At 42.7% G+C, this 16,373-nt stretch overlaps 1 protein-coding gene across 4 annotated transcripts in view; it reads left to right on the top strand.

Annotated features, from left to right (window-relative positions):
- ABHD12 (abhydrolase domain containing 12, lysophospholipase) overlaps nt 1–16,373 on the top strand; it is a 96,288-nt gene that overhangs the window by 38,238 nt on the left and 41,677 nt on the right. For 2 of the 4 annotated variants that reach the window (XM_055104951.2, XM_055104952.2), the window contains exon 2: nt 13,383–13,514. In XM_055104951.2, the coding sequence (XP_054960926.1) occupies nt 13,383–13,514 (132 nt within the window). The remainder of the gene's footprint in view (nt 1–13,382; nt 13,515–16,373) is intronic. The other 2 variants (XM_034947592.4, XM_034947593.3) reach the window with 1 other exon arrangement.

Genomic DNA, 16,373 nt, shown 5'->3' with positions numbered 1-16,373 from the left:
GCCAGGTGTGGTGGCACGTGCCTGTAGTCCCAGCTACTTGGGAGGCTGAGGCAGGAGAATCGCTTGAATCCAGGAGGTGGGGGTTGCAGTGAGCTGGGATCCTGCCACTGTACTCTCCAGCCTGGGCAACAGAGCGAGACTCTGTCTCAAAAATAATATAAAAGGCCAGGTGCAGTGGCTCATGCCTGTAATCCTAACACTTTGGGAGGCCAAGGCGAGTGGATCACATGAGGTCAAGAGTTTGAGACCAGGCTGGCCAATGTGGTGAAACCTCATCTCTACTAAAAATACAAAAATTAGCCAGGTGTGGTGGCACGTGCCTGTAGTCCCAGCTACTTGGGAGGCTGAGGCAGCAGAATCGCTTGAATCCAGGAGGTGGGGGTTGCAGTGAGCTGGGATCCTGCCACTGTACTCCAGCCTGGGCAACAGAGCGAGACTCCGTCTCAAAAATAATATAAAAGGCCAGGTGCAGTGGCTCGTGCCTGTAATCCTAACACTTTGGGAGGCCAAGGCGAGTGGATCACATAAGGTCAAGAGTTTGAGACCAGCCTGGCCAATGTAGTGAAACCTCATCTCTACTAAAAATACAAAAATTAGCCAGGAATGGTGGCGGGCACCTGTAATCCCAGCTACTTGGGAGGCTGAGGCTAGAGAATCTCTTGAACCCAGGAGGTGGAGGTTGCGGTGAGCCGAGATCATGCCATTGCACTCCAGCCTGGGCTTCAGAGAGAGACTCTGTCTCAAAAAATAAAAATAAAATAAAAAGTAATCAAATGTGGTTGTTTACTGAGCCTAGCACCATGTTAGATACAGTGTGTAGTTTTTTTGTTTTGTTTTGTTTTTTTGTTTTGAGACACAGTTTCTCTCTTGTTGCCCAGGCTGGGATGCAACGGTGCAATCTCAGCTCACCTCAACCTCCACCCCCTGAGTTCAAGCAGTTCTCCTGCCTCAGCCTCCCGAGTAGGTGGGATTACAGGCATGTGCCACCACCCCCTGCTAATTTTGTATTTTTAGTAGAGACGGTTTCTCCATGTTGGTCAGGTCCCAACTTCAGGTGATCCACCCGCCTCGGCCTCCCAAAGTGCTGGGATTACAGGCGAACCACTGTGCTGTCCAGTTTATTTTAAATGATAATAAAAGTCCTAGTCTAGAGCCTAAGGGCCAGGGTCAACTTGAGGCCAATAAAATTAGACTTTCCAGGGCAAGTCCCAAGCATCAGTATTTTGTAAATGTTACAGGAGGCTGCAGTACACAGCCAAGTGACTGTCAAGCAAAGTGACTTCCAATGCAATTATTTCAATGGGAACAAGACACACACTGTGAAACAGAAAAAGGTGTGAAACTCTTAAGTACAGTGGAAGCCCAAAGAAAGTGATGGTGGTTCTGATCCTTTTTTTGCACTAATCATGGGACAGTAATTCTTTGATTATGGGTTCATCAAGCACAAACTATGAGCCTGGCATTGAGTTAAGTGCCTTGGAGACAAAGGTGAAAGACAAAGTCTTTGCTGGCAGGAATCCATCATATTGGAGAAGAAAGACAACCAGATCCAATGATGTCACTGTTGGGAAGAAAAAAACCTTTCTTCCACCAACTTAGATCCAAATTGTTAGGGGGACTGTGAATTAAATGACAATAGACAGATTAACAGAAGAAATGTTTATTATGCATATGGCAATACTCTAAGAGAGAGTAGCTCTCTGAAGAAGAGGTGAAGGTTTATATACCAGCTTAATAAGGGTGTGTGTGTGTGTGTGTGTGTGTGTGTGTGTGTGTGTGAAGGATTCGTAGGATGGAAGCCTCTGATGAGGCTTTTTTACAGCTTTTTTTTAAATGCTCTGGTACCCAAGGTCAATCATCAGCCTGACTGGAGATCTTCCCAGAGCAGGAGGTTTGTGGCAGCTGACTGTCATAAAGTTCTGCTCTAGTCAGATAAGGGAAGTTCAGATAAGATGTCTTTCTGCATTTGCTGTAATTCTGTTAACAGGTTTCTCTGGGATCCCCAAAGGGGGTCCATTGAGTCTGTTGAGGGGCTTAGGATTTTATGTTTATTACTCTTGGGGTACTAATTTACTGTATTAGTCTGTTCTCACGCTGCTAATAAACACATACCTGAGACTGGGTAATTTATAAAGGAAAAAGATTTAATGGACTCACAGTTCCACATGGCTGGGGAGCCCTCACTATCATGGTGGAAGGCAAAGGAGAAGCAAAGTCACGTCTTACGTGGCGGCACACAGGAGAGCTTGTGCAGTGGAACTCCCATTTATAAAACCACCAGATCTTGTGAGACTTAACTACCATGAGAAACAGTATGGGGGAAACTGTCCCCATGATTCAGTTATCTGTACCTGGCCCCACTTTTGACACATGGGGATCATTACAATTCAAGATGAGATTTAGGTGGGGACACAGCCAAATCATAACACGACAACTGTTTTTTTATCTTCCAGTTTTTATGGTTATACTTTGTATTTTCTCTTGCCTTATTGTTTTAACTTGCACTTCCAGAGTAGTATTAATTACAGTGATGCTAGTGAATATCCTATCTCTGTCTAGTATTTTACTGCTATGTTTTGCTTCGGTTTGATTACTGGTTTGAAACAGGTATAAACTTGATCATCCTAAGGGAATGTCCTGTATTCCTATTTCACTAGGGGTTTTATTATTGGGACTACATGTTGAATTTTACTAACTTTGTAAGCCCCTCTTTTATCCTCACTATTGATGCAGCTGATATGTTTGCTCCTGAAATAAAACCTATTTGGTGGTATTATGTTAGCCTTTCATTATGTTCCCTAGATTTCATTTTTTATTGGGATGAAATATATATAACATAAAACTTACCATTTTAACCATTTTGAGGTGTATAATTTAGTGGCATTAAATACTTTCACATTGTTGTGCAAACATCACTACCATTCATTTCCAGAACTTTTCACCATCCCAAATAGAAACTCTGAAACCATTAAACAATACCTCCCCATTTTCCCCTTCCCACAACTCCTGGTAAGCACTGTTAGACTTTCTGTCTGTATGAATTTGCCTATTCTAGGTACATCACATAAATGGAATCATATAATATTTATCCTTTGTGTCTGGCTTATTTCACTTAGCATAATGTTTTAAAAGTTCATCCATGTTGTAGCATGCATCCAAATTTCATTCTTTTTATGGCTACATAATACTCCATTGCATGTGTATCCATTCATCTGTTCATTTGTCGATTTATTCATCTGCTGATGGACACTTGGGTTACTTCCACCTTTTGACTATTATGAATAATGCTGCTATGAACATTGGTCTACAAGTATCTATTTCAGTCCTTGATATCAGTTCTTTGGAGTATATATCGAGGAGTGGAATTGCTAGATTATATAGTAATTCTAGGCTTAACTTTTTGAGGAATGGCCAAACTGTTTTCCATAGCAGCTGGACTATTTTATATTCCTACCTGATTTGTTTTTATACTCCCAGCATGTGTGTATCTCTTCATATTTGAAACTCTTGGTAGTTTGCTTTGTGGTGCTATATTGATTCCATTTTCACATTATACTAAAGCCAGCTTTGATTTTTAATGTGCTCTCTTATTTTCCCCGTTTTGCCAGATTGTATGATACAATATCTGTTTCTTTTTTTCTTTTTCTTTTTTTTTTTTTTTGAGACGGAGTCTTGCTCTGTTGCCCAGGCTGGAGTGCAGTGGCGCGATCTCGGCTCACTGCAAGCTCCGCCTCCCAGGATCACACCATTCTCCTGCCTCAGCCTCCTGAGTGGCTGGGACTACAGGCGCCTGCCACCATGCCCGGCTAATTTTTTTTTGTATTTTTAGTAGAGACGGGGTTTCACCGTGTTAGCCAAGGTGGTCTCAATCTCCTGACCTCGTGATCCACCCATCTCGGCCTCCCAAAGTGCTGGGATTACAGACGTGAGCCACCACAACCGCCAATATCTATTTCTTAAAATTTAGGGGGAAATGCTTGTCAGTCCTTCTGGGATTAGTGGCTTTCAGGGATGTAATTCTTTGATAGCTTTGCCTAATACCTCCTTTGGAGAAAGGTTTAATTAGTTTTTTTCCACACAACTTGAGTGAGTTGTCGCTACTTGCTTATTTATTGAGATGGAGCCTTGCTTTGTTGCCCAGACTGGAGTGTCATGGCTAGTCACAGGCTCAGTCACAGCTCATTGCAGCCTCAACCTCCCAGGCTCAAGTAATCCTCCCATCTCAGCCTCCCGGGTAGCTGGGACTACAGGCTCAAGTCAGCACACCCAGCGCATTTGTTTTTTTTTTTTTTTTTTTTTTTTTACCAAATGGTTTGTGTCATTGAATTATCAAAATTGTATTGGCTTAGCAAAGTACATAGTATTCTTTATTAAAAATAAAAATCTCTTCTATGGCCATCTGACCTTTTTGATCCCTGATTTTGTATATTCATATTCTCTTTCTAGCCCAAAACTTATTAGTCTATTTCTTGCTTTTTCTCGAAGAACTAGCTCTTGTATTTGTTGTTTTTATCTGTGAACTTTTTTCCTTTGAGACAGAGTCTTGCTCTGTTGCCCATGCTGGAGTGCAGTGGCGCCGTCTCGGCTTACTGCAACCTCTGCCTCCCAGATTCAAGCGATTCTTCTGCCTCAGCCTCCCGAGTAGCTGGGACTACAGGCGTGTGCCACCACGCCCAGCTAATTTTTGTATTTTTGATAGAGACGGGTTTTCACCACGTTGGCCAGGATGATCTTGATCTCCTGACCTCGTGATCTGCCCACCTAGGCCTCCCAAAGTGCTGGGATTCCAGGCGTGAGCCCCTGCGCCCAGGCTTTTTTCCTTTTTTTTTTTTTTTTTCTAAACCCACAGCCAACATCATATGTGAACTTTTTTTAAAAACATGAAAACATTTTTATTTTTCTGATATGCCTTTCAAGTATAATATAGACTTACAGAATTTGCCTTTCCAAGAGATTTTCAGACTTGCTGAGGAGATTTATCTTTCCTTCTGGGCTCAAGTGATCCTCCAATCTTAGCCTCCTAAGTAGCTGGGACCACAGGCATGCACACTGTGCCCAGCTAATTTTTAATTTTTTTTTTTTATAGAGACAGAGTCTCCCTGTTTTGCCCAGGCCAGTTTCAAACTCAAGGTGCTCAAGGCGTCCTGCTGCCTTGGCCACTCAAAGTGCTGGGATTACAGGTGTGAACCACCACACCTGGCCAAGATTTATCCTTGACCATAACACTGACTGAAATGGAATCTAGGAAAAATAAATTTTATTATGGGAACTATACTCTTAGGTATTAAAATAATATAGTTAGTAGTTCATAATTAAATGAAGAAAAAACTCACAGGATGAGAGAGAAAGAAAGAGGCATACCCCAATCACACATCCTGGTACAGTTTTAAAGACAGATAATGGTTGCAGTCCAGGAGAGAGAAGGGTGCTGGGGAGTACCCTGCTGAAAACACCATGCTGGCAGTATTTCCAGATGACAAACTCCTGTCCCTTATGAGACTCTTGCAAAACTTAATTATTTACAGGAATATATGTCTATCTGGTAAAAATAATGATATAAAACTTCTAATATGTAAGCTGTGAAGGTTTCAAAATTAGGTAGTTTTCTCTTTCTGGTTCTGTGGATTTCTTCGTGTAATATTTACTTTTGTTTCCATCTCAAGTCTCTGAACACTAACTGCCATTCTCGTACCACCCTCGTCTCTCATCCTGTGCTTCAGGTTTTCTGTGGAGTCCAAAGACACTTGACAGCTATGAGTAACATTTTATTGTTTTTGACTTTTTAAAAAATTAATAAACTTGGCCGGACGCAGTGGCTGACGCCTGTAATCCCAGCACTTTGGGAGGCCAAGGCGGGTGGATCACAAGGTCAGGAGATCGAGACCATCCTGGCTAACATAGTGAAACTTGTCTCTACTAAAAATACAAAAAATTAGCTGGGCTTGGTGGCAGGCGCCTGTAGTCCCAGCTGCTCGGGAGGCTGAGGCAGGAGAATGGTGCAAACCCAGGAGGCAGAGCTTACAGTGAGCCGAGATCACGCCACTGCACTCTAGCCTGGGCGACAGAGCAAGGCTCTGTCTCAAAATAAATAAATAAACTTTATTTTTTAGAGCAGTTTTAGGTCTGCAGCAGAATCGGGTGGAAAGTACAGAATTTCCCATACACTCCTGCCCCGCCCCTACCACACATGGTATGCCACACTATCCACATCCTGCACGACAATGGCATGTTTGCTAGAATCAGTGAACCTGCATTGACACATCATCACCCCAAATCCATAGTTTGCATTAAGTAGGGTTCACTCTTGATGTTGTGCATTTTATGAGATTTCGACAAATGTATAATACTTACTTACCATTGTAATATCATACACAATAGTTTCACTGCCCTAGAAATCTGTGTTCTTCCTGGTCATCCCTCCCTACCCCATCCCTGGATGACCACTAATCTTTTTGCCATCTCCATAGTTTGACCTTTTACAGAATGTCATATAGTTGGAGTCATATAGTATGTAGCCTTTTGAGATGAGCTTCTTTCACTTAGTAATAAGCTTCACTAAGTAATATTAAGTTTCTGCCATGTTCTTTTCATGGCTTGATTGCTGATTTCTGTTTAGCACTGAATAATATTCCATTGTCCGGATGTACCAGTTTATTTATTCACTCACCTATCAAAGGACATCTTACCTTGGTTATCTTATCTTTATTAATAACTGCCAGACTCTTGGCAGTTATTAATAAAGCTGCTGTAAATGTCTGTATACAAGTTTTTGTGTGGACATATATTTTTCATTTATTTGAGTAAGTACCAAGGAGCCTGACTGCTGGATCATATAGTAAGAATATGTGTAGTTTTGTGAGGAGTTGCCAAACTGTCTTCCCAAGTGTCTGTGTACCATGTTTGCATTCCCACTGGGAATGAATGAGAATTCCTGTTGCTCCACATTCTCCTAGCATGTAGTGTTATCAGTGTTTTGCATTTTGGCCATTCTAATAGTGTGTAGTGGTATATTGTTTTAATTTGCCTTTCTCTGATTACATATGTGAACACCTTTTCATATGCTTACTTGCCATCTGTGTATCTTCTTTGGAGAGGTTCTGTTCAGGTCCTTTGCTCCTTTTAAAATCCAGTTATTTATTTTCTTATTATCAAGTTTTAAGAGTTCTTTGTATATTTTGTATAACTGTCTTTCATCAGATATACTTTTGTTAATATGTTTTTCCGAGTCTGTGGCTTATCTTCTCATTCTTTTGACATTGTCTTTTACAGAGCAGAAGATTTCAATTTTAATGAAACCTGGCTTGTTAATATTTCTTTCATGGATCATACCTTGGTGGTTTTGTATCTAAAAAGTCTTCATCGGCCGGGCGCGGTGGCTCACGCCTGTAATCCCAGCACTTTGGGAGGCTGAGGTGGGCGGATCATGAGATCAGGAGATCAAGACCATCCTAGCTAACACGGTGAAACCCCGTCTCTACTAAAAATACAAAAAATCAGCTGGATGTGGTGGCGCTCACCTGTAGTCTCAGCTGCTCAGGAGGCTGAGGCAGGAGAATAGCTTGAACCTGGGAGGCAAAGGTTGCAGTGAGCTGAGATGGCGCCACTGCACTTCAGCCTGGGTGACAGAGCGAGACTCCATCTCCAGAAAAAAAAAAAAAAAGTCTTCGTCATACCCAAGTTCACCTAAATTTTTTTCTCTGTTATCTCCTAGGAGTTTTATAGTTTTCTGTTTTTACATTTAGGTCTATGACTCATTTTGAGTTTTATTTTTGTGAAGGGTATCAGGTCTACTTTCATTTTTTTCCATATGAATGTACAGTTGTTACAGCACCATTTGTGGAAAAGATCATCTTTGCTCCGTTGTATTGCCCTTGCTCCTTTGTCACAGATGAGTCAACTATAGTTATGTGGGTCTATTTCTAGGCTCTTTGGTCTGTTGGTATTTTTGACAGTACACCACTGTCTTGATTACTGTGGCTTTATTGTAAGTATTCAAGCCAGCTTGTGTCAGTCCTCCAAGTTTGTTCTTCTCCTTTAATGCTGTCTATCCTGAGTCTTTTGCCTTTCCATATAAACTTTAGGATCAGTTTGTCAATATCCGGGAAATAACTTGCTGGGATCTGACTGGGATTATATTGAATCTATAAAGTTGGGAAGAACTGACATATTGACAATATTGGGCCTTCCTGTCCATGAAGATGGAATATCTCTTTATTTAGTTCTTCCTTTATACGTTTCATCAGAGTTTATCGTTTTCCTCATTAGATCTTGTACATATTTTGTTAGATTTGTATCTAAGTAGTTCATTTTGGGGGTTGCTAATGTAAATGGCAATATGTTTTGGATTCACATTGCTGGTGTATATGAAAACTATTGGCTTATGTATATTAACCTCGTATCCTGGAACCTTGCTATAATCACTAATTAGTTCCAAGTTTTAGATCTTCTACATACATAGACAGTCATGTGATCTGCAAAGTTTTATTTTTCCTTCCCGGGTCTCTATACCTGTTATCTCCTTTTCTTATCTTATTGTGTAATCTTGCTTTGTTCCTAATCTTAGCAGGAAAGCTTCAAGCTTTTCATCATTAAGTAAGATGTTAACTGTTTTTTGTAGATATTATCAAGTTGAGGAAGTTCCCCTTTATTCCTAGTGTGCTGAGGCTTTTTAATCATGAATGGTTGTTGATTTTGTCACATGCTTTTTGTGCATCTATTTATATGATCATGTGATTTTTCTTTTTTAGCCTGCTGATGTGATGTATTACATTAATTGATTTTCATATGTTGAACTAGCCTTGCATACCTGGGACAAATCCCACTTGGCCATAGTGTATAATTCTTTTTATACATTGTTGGATTTGCTTTGCTAATATTTTTTAGAGGATTTTTGCATTTATGTTCATGAGAATATGGGTCTTTAGTTTTCTTTATTTTTTAATTAATTTTATTTTTTGACACAGAGTCTTCCTTTGTCACTCAGGCTGGAGTGCAGTGGTGCGATCTCAGCTCACTGCAACCTCCACCTCCCAGGTTCTCCTGCTTCAGCTTCCCAAGTAGCTGGGATTACAGATGCCTGCCACCACACCCAGCTAATTGTTGTATTTTCAGTAGAGACAGGATTTCCCCATGTTGGCCAGGTGGTCTTGAACTCCTGACCTTAGGTCATCCACCCGTCTTGGCCTCCCAAAGTGCTGGAATTACAGGCGTGAGCCACCGCGCCTGGCCTCATTCTTTTTTTTGAAGATGTTGCCCAGGCTGGCCTTGAGCTCCTGGGCTGGAGCCATCCTGCTGGCTCAGCCTGCCAAGAAGCTGTGATCACAGGCACATACCACTAGGCTCAGCTTAGCCTTCTTTTTTGTAATGTCTTTGTCTGATTTAGGGTAATGCTGAGCTTATAGGATAAGTTAAAAAGAGATTGTTTCTATCTTTTGGAAGAGATTGCGGATAATTGGTGTAATTTCTTCCTTAAATGTTTGGTAGAATTCCCCAGTGAACCCATCTGGGCCCAGTGATTTCTGTTTTGAAAGGTTGTTAATTATTGATTGAATGTATTTAATAGAAACAGGCATGTTCAGATTGTCTATTTCTTACGTGAGTTTTGGCAGGTTTTGTCTAAGAAAACAGTGTACATACCTTAATTTAAAAATACTTTAGGCCAGGTGTGGTGGCTCATGCCTGTAATCCCAGCACTTTGGGAGGCCAAGGTGGGTGGATTGCCCTAGCCCAGGAGTTTGAGACCAGCCTGGGCAACATAGGGAGACACTGTCCCTACGAAAAATTTAAAAATTAGCTGGGCATAGTGGCACATGCCTATAACAGCCCCAGCTACTCAGGGGACTCAGGTGGGAGGATCACTTGAGTCTGGGAGGTTGTGGCTCACACCTATAACCCCAACCCTTTGGAAGGCCAAGATGGTAGGATCACTTGAGCCCAGGAGTTCAAGACCAGCCTGGGCAATATAGGGAGACCTCGTATCTACAAAATAAAAAATAAACCTGGCTGGGTATGGTGGTCTGAGCTACTTGGGAGGCCAAGGTGGGAGGATGGCTTGGACCTGGGAGGTTGAGGCTGCAGTGAGCTATAATTGTGCCACCGCACTCCAGCTTGGGTGACAGAACGAGACCTCATCTCAAAGCAAACAACAACAACAAAAAAACTTTACCGGTAAAAAATACTGACCCAAAGATACAAAGTGAGCACATGCTGTTGGAATGTTGGAAAAATGGCACTGACAGACTTGCTCAGTGCAGAGTTGCCACAAACCTTGAATTTGTAAAAAAAAAAAAAAAAAAAAAATGTGGTATCTGCAAAGTGCAGTAAAGTGAAGTGCAATAAAATGTGGTGTGTCTGTACTGGTTTTGCTAATGAATAGAGATACCTTTTGGGTGAAATCATGTATCAGTGAAAATCTGCCAGTGACCTGGCCATCTTTCAGGTGGTTTCTATTGCTTAGTGAATTATTTTGAGATTCATCTACGTGGTTGCATGTATCAATAGTTTATTCCATTTTATTGCTGCATTGTATTCCATTCTAAGGGCATACCATGGTTTGTTTATCCATTCACTCATTGATGGACATTTGGGTTGTTTCTGTTTTTGGCTACTGTGAGTAAAGCTGTGAACTTTTTTTTTTTTTTGAGACAGAGTTTCACTGTTGTTGCCCAGGCTGAAGCTGTGAACATTTTTGAACAAGTCTTTGTGTGGACATAGGCTTTCCTTTCTCTTGAGGCACAAAATTGCAAACCACTTGATGCCTTACAGTAAGGCAGAGATCTGTGCAGGTGCTGAAGGATGAGTAAGTAGATTGTGGGAGGGACACAGAAGTAACTGCAGGTGCCAGAGCAGATGATCCAAGCATAGGCGCCAGGCATTGAAGTGGTGGCACACTTGATTGCAGGCTTTTTTCTTTTTAATGGGCTTTTCATTTTCTCTCAGGATAACGTCCTGAGTCTTTCTGGTCCTCTTCCCGCCTCTCACATTATACCCAGTTTCTCCCTGCCAGGGCCATTAGCTGTGTCAGACCCTGCTCTTTTCTCTAACAAGAATAAAGAGTTGGTGATGGAAGCTAAGATGTGTTGCAGGTTTGGTGCAAGGATTCACATGTGCAGTCTACATGTGTTACTGTGTGTAATCCTTCCAGGAACTTACACAAAGGAGGTACCATTATCATCCCCACCAAGCATTAAGGAAAACAAGGCTCAGAGAGGTTAAATAACTCGTTCAAGATTGCACAGCTAGTAAGTGATGGGTTAGATGTTGAACCAGACTTCAGAGCTGGCACTTTGAACCTCAATATTGTAATTAATGTACCCTCATTGAAAAGCTAGATCATGTATGGCGTTTAAGATGCCATTTTAAACTGTTTTCCCCATCATCTAGTTAACTCTTGTATTCCTGACTTACTGTGTCAGTCCAGTGGCCTTGTCCCTGGTAGCCCGGCTAGCTCAGATCACCCTGGGCAGTAACCCCAGCAGCAGTATCCCCAGCAGCAGGTACCTCTCACCCAGGCTGCCATGGCCCTTGTGCTTGATTGACGCCCACTGGGCTGTGAGCACAGCACAAGTGCGGGCGCCATCCTTTGCTGCCCTGACTGTCCACCACTTCAGAGTGCCAGGCGCTTGATGATGATCTCTGAATGAACCAGGAAAATGAGTGAATGAGTTACATTATCGGATGTGCATATTTGTCATCAGCTTTATTGAGGTGTTTGTCAGCTTTATTAACTTATTTACATCAGTTTTATTGAGATTATTTACATATAGCAAAGTTCATGGATTCTAAGTATACAGTTCAGTGAGTCTTGATAAATGTGTGCCATCGTGTGACCACAGCCACATCAAGGTAAAGTATGTTCCATCACTCCAAGACCCTCTCCTGGCCCTTGCAGTCAATCTCCTGCTCCACCCCCAGCCTCAGCAACCTCTCTCTGTTCTGTTTTTCTGTCCTTAGAGTTCTGCCTTTTCTAGAATTTTAGATGTGGAATTATATAGTATACAGTCTTTTGTGGATGTCTTATTTAACATAACAGTCCTTTTGAGATTCATCTGTATTGTTGCTTGTATCAGCAGTTCAATATGTGGTTTTAAGACTGTTTGGAAATTGTCCAGAGATAGCTTGTCCCACTAGGTTTAGAGTCATATGGCAAGTTAGAGCAGTGGTCCTGCAGGTGTGCCCCTGGCACTCTTTCTGTTCCCAGATCCTTGCAGAGGGTCAGTAAGGTCAGACTGATTTCCATAATAATGCCAAGGTGTGATTTGCCTTTTTTCACCCTCCTCTCATGGGTGTGCAGTGAGGTTTTCCAGATGACACATGATATGTGGATTCATAGCAGATTGCATGCAGAAGCAGATAGGAGAGTCCATCTTTCTGTTAAACTCTCTGGCTTACAGAAATTTATAAAAATGTTAATGTCACTCTTCTCACTAAAATTTTTTGTATTGGAAAATTATTTTTCATAACAAATATTGTTTATAGCAACATGTAATGGATTGTTATTACTAGATGAATTAATAGACATTTTTAAATATCTTATCTTTGATTTCTCATATGACAGATCATCATAAATATAAACTGTTTATGACTGTCTGTCAAATAAGAAGTAAAGAAGCTCTTTGAGCAGAAGTTCTGTAGGGTCCTCAATTTTGTACTGTAGAGAAGTCCTGAGACCAAGGAATTTGAGAATCACCGGGTTAGAGATAGTTTTGAAAGGGGGTTTGGGAACAAGATAAGAACTCTGGAGCTGGAGAGGAATTAGAAGAGGGTCATGAGACCCTGGGCTGGCGACCTGGCTTGACGGGCCTGGAAAAGGGTCCTCTGTTGGGTGGGTACAGAGGGGCTCGCCCACGCGTAAATGCAAGGACACACCGTGCCAGTTCTTAGCCTCCTGCTCTCTGAGGACCTGGTCAGGCAGGTTCTGTTGATGTCCTTGGTCTACGTGCTTCCTACCAGGAGCTAATAAGTAACCTACGCCTGCCTGCAGTTGTCTCACAGAAGACTGATCGGGAGGCCTGAGGAGGCCGCTCTTTCCTGATATGAGGTTACAGCTGGGGTCTGATGTCAGGTGGGGGGCATGGTGGGGTCTGCTTTCTCTGCTGGATTCTTCTGCAAGGGTGAATGTAAGAAATCATTAGCTATTTCTTTGTCTTTCAAGAAAAAAAGTTCCTCTTAACCCCAGTAGAGTTCTAAGCTCAAATTAAAAGACTATGTAAAATAATTACTTGAGTGAAGGCAGGTGGGAGGCTACTTTTATTATTGGCAGTATCCTTGTGGAAAAAAAAATACGTGTGGCTCTTGTTTAGGGATTTTGATAACACTATTAACAAACTACAGCAAAATGGCACCTACTGCCTTCTGACCTATTCATTGCTTTTCTCTTGCAGGCGAAAGGGCGTGTGGTTGCGCCTGAGGAAGATACTTTTCTGTGTTTTGGGGTTGTACATTGCCATTCCATTTCTCATCAAACTATGTCCTGGAATACAGGCCAAACTGATTTTCTTGAATTTCGGTAAGTGGTATGTGTCCATTTTTCCTTTAATTTTAGTAAGGGTTCATTTTCATGGTGATGTCTGATTTTAGGGGGAGTCTTTTTACTTTAATGGAGATTTAGTTTACATACAGTGAAGGGTACATATCTTAAGTGTACAGTTTATATACCTATATCTTTAGAGATAGATAGGTAGAGCTACCACCCAGATTGAGAACTAGAATGCTTTTATTACTCAGAAAGATCCCTGTGCCCCTTCCCAGCTGGAGGACTTTCTGTGCTAGTGTTGCTCCCCAGCACTGGATTTCTGTCCACAGAAGACTACACTGCCCTGGGGGACCAGCGTATCTGTCTTCAGCTGAGGTGAGTAAAAATGTTGACAACATGAGAAGTCAGCTGAAGCCATCATGTTGGAGATGCCTTGTCAGTTGTGCATTCCAGGAGCCTAGCTGCCCTTGGAAAAGATGACCACTGAAAAATATAGTACCTTTAAAAAAAAATGAGGCCTTTTTTCTTTTTTAAAACAAATTAGTTTTTTATACCCTTAAAAAAATCCAGATATACAGTACTTTGGTTTCTGTGGAATTTTGTGCTGGCCTTGTAGGTATTGTAGTCTCCTTGAGTGAACTTGGACCTTGTGTGTTTTTTCACGCTGTGTATTTACTTTTGGAGACGTGGGAGGAGAAAGGTGCAGAAGTATCAAGCCCATGAGGTCAAAGGCAGAGGCTCTGGGCACATGGCCCTGGGAACAGTCCTACAAGCGAGGCTCCAAGGAAAGGGCCGCATCTGTGGGTTTGAGGTTTGAGAACAACGGGGCTCGCACATGGTGAGTGTTCTGTGAAGGACAGCCTGAGAGGCAGGTGCTGACAGCATTAGAACAGGATGAGGCAGGGGCTCTGGGGTCACTCTGTGGCTAGATTGGTTTGCACATAGTGAGTCTGGCCTTATGTGTTTGGGAGTTTGAGGCTTGGAAAGCTGGGCCTGATATTGCTGAGGCAGCCGGTGAGCTGGTGGAGTGGGAGGAGGAGGAAAGGAGGAGGCCGCAGAGGAACACAGGAGGTACTGAGAGGTGCCGGACTCCCTCTGCAGGCATCTGCGCTTATGAGTTTGGGTGTTCAGTCTATAATAGACTTAATCACAGAAACTTAGGAGATGACTGGCTAAAAAAGGAATTTCTGTTTCTTTGTTTTTGTTTTTTTTAATGCTGGTAAGAAGAACAGAAATTATAAGGCTATTTAATACTTTGTAAATCTGAGTTTTTATTTGGGTGTCTTAAAATAACTGTAAAACACATGTAGTATACTAAGAGGCATTTGATTTTTCTAATGGAAAAGTAGAACTTCTAGGAATTTTTCATCTCTAAGTTTTGTCACTTGTGAGAAACACAAACTCAAAAAGAAACTAACAGTATACCAAAATGATGGGAGTTTTGTTTTTCTGACTTTAATGTTCCTTAAATGTACACAGTACAGCCCAGAAAGCATTTGGGGCTTAGGTATAAACACGAAGCTACAAGGGCTGCAGATTCACCATCAGCAGACCTCAGACTTGACCCTCATGGCTTTTCTACCTTTGCTTGGGCAGGTGCCTTTGCTGCCAGGCACGTGAGCTGGTTCTTGAAGGGAGGGTGTGTGGGGTGCATTGCCCTGCATGGCCTGGTACATTGTGGGCTCCCAGCAAATGTTTGAATTGAATAGATTTTCTTTAGCTTGATTGTTTGGGCTACTGTAGACACACAGCCTACAGATTTTGTTCTGTGGGTTTCCTAAGGAGGTGGTAGACTGCTCTGAGGGAGGAGAACTTTGGGTTCTCCTGGTCCAGCCCCATGGCATGGGAGAGGAGGGCTGGGCTTGGGCAAGGGGAGGCTGAGCCTCCCAAGGTGTTGCCCATCCTTAACGATTTCCTTCCACCTGTTTGCCACACTGGAGTTAGGTGAGCCTACAGTGGCATTTTGTTTTGTTGTTTTGTTTTGTTCTGAGACAGGGCGTGGCTCTGTTGCCCCAGCTGGACTGCGGGGGTATGATCACGGCTCACTGCAGCCTCGACCTCCCAGGTTCAGGTGATCCTCCCACCTTAGCCTCCTGAGTTGCTGGGACTCCAGGCACCCACCACCACAACGTCTGGCTAATTTTTTATATTTTTAGTAGAGATGGGGTTTTGCCATGTTGCCCAGGCTGGCCTCAAACTCCTGGGCTCAAACGGTCCTCCTGCCTTGGCCTCCCAAAGTGCTGGGATTACAGGTGTGAGCCACTGCACCCAGCCCTGTGGTGTTTCTGAAAGAGATTTTTAGTTGCCAAAGGTCTAGCACCAAGAAACAGTGTCCCTGGGAGCAGCGATTGGACATTCCTTTCGCCTCACCCCCCTGGGCATCTGCCTGGCCCCCACACCCCACTCCTCCTGCCTCTCCATGATGAGCGACCCTCATCTCCAGGCCCCGCTGTCCTCCCCGGGAAGCCACAGTGTTTTATCAGCACATGAGGCCCTTCCAAGTGTGGTTCTCTGTCTCCCCCTTTGGGAGGAAGGGCAGTCTTCAGAGGAGCAGCATGGAGCTTGTTGGTTTTCCAGTTGTAATGTGCGTCCAAGGTTTACAGGTCTGTGCCTGTCTGCGTCGCCGAGGAGGTGGGGTCTGTGGCGTGGCCCTGCAGTGATTTGGAATTTTGTTGGGGAGGTGCCTCTGCTCTTGTCTCCAGACAAGAAGCCTGACCTGGGCATCCATTCAACATTACAGGAAAAGTAGCAATCTCTTGGGCCCCAGAATGTGGTTAAAATATTCTTCACAGCAAATCTATCTGAAACCAAATTTATAAATTAGATAAATAAGCTTTTAAAGAAACATAGCACCTACAATGTAAGGCATTATTCTACTTTAAATACATTTTCATAAGCA

This window comes from Pan paniscus, chromosome 21, assembly GCF_029289425.2.
Source record: "Pan paniscus chromosome 21, NHGRI_mPanPan1-v2.0_pri, whole genome shotgun sequence".
In the NCBI taxonomy this organism is placed as follows: Eukaryota; Metazoa; Chordata; class Mammalia; order Primates; family Hominidae; genus Pan; species Pan paniscus.
This window is presented reverse-complemented; position numbering and strand designations above follow the sequence as displayed.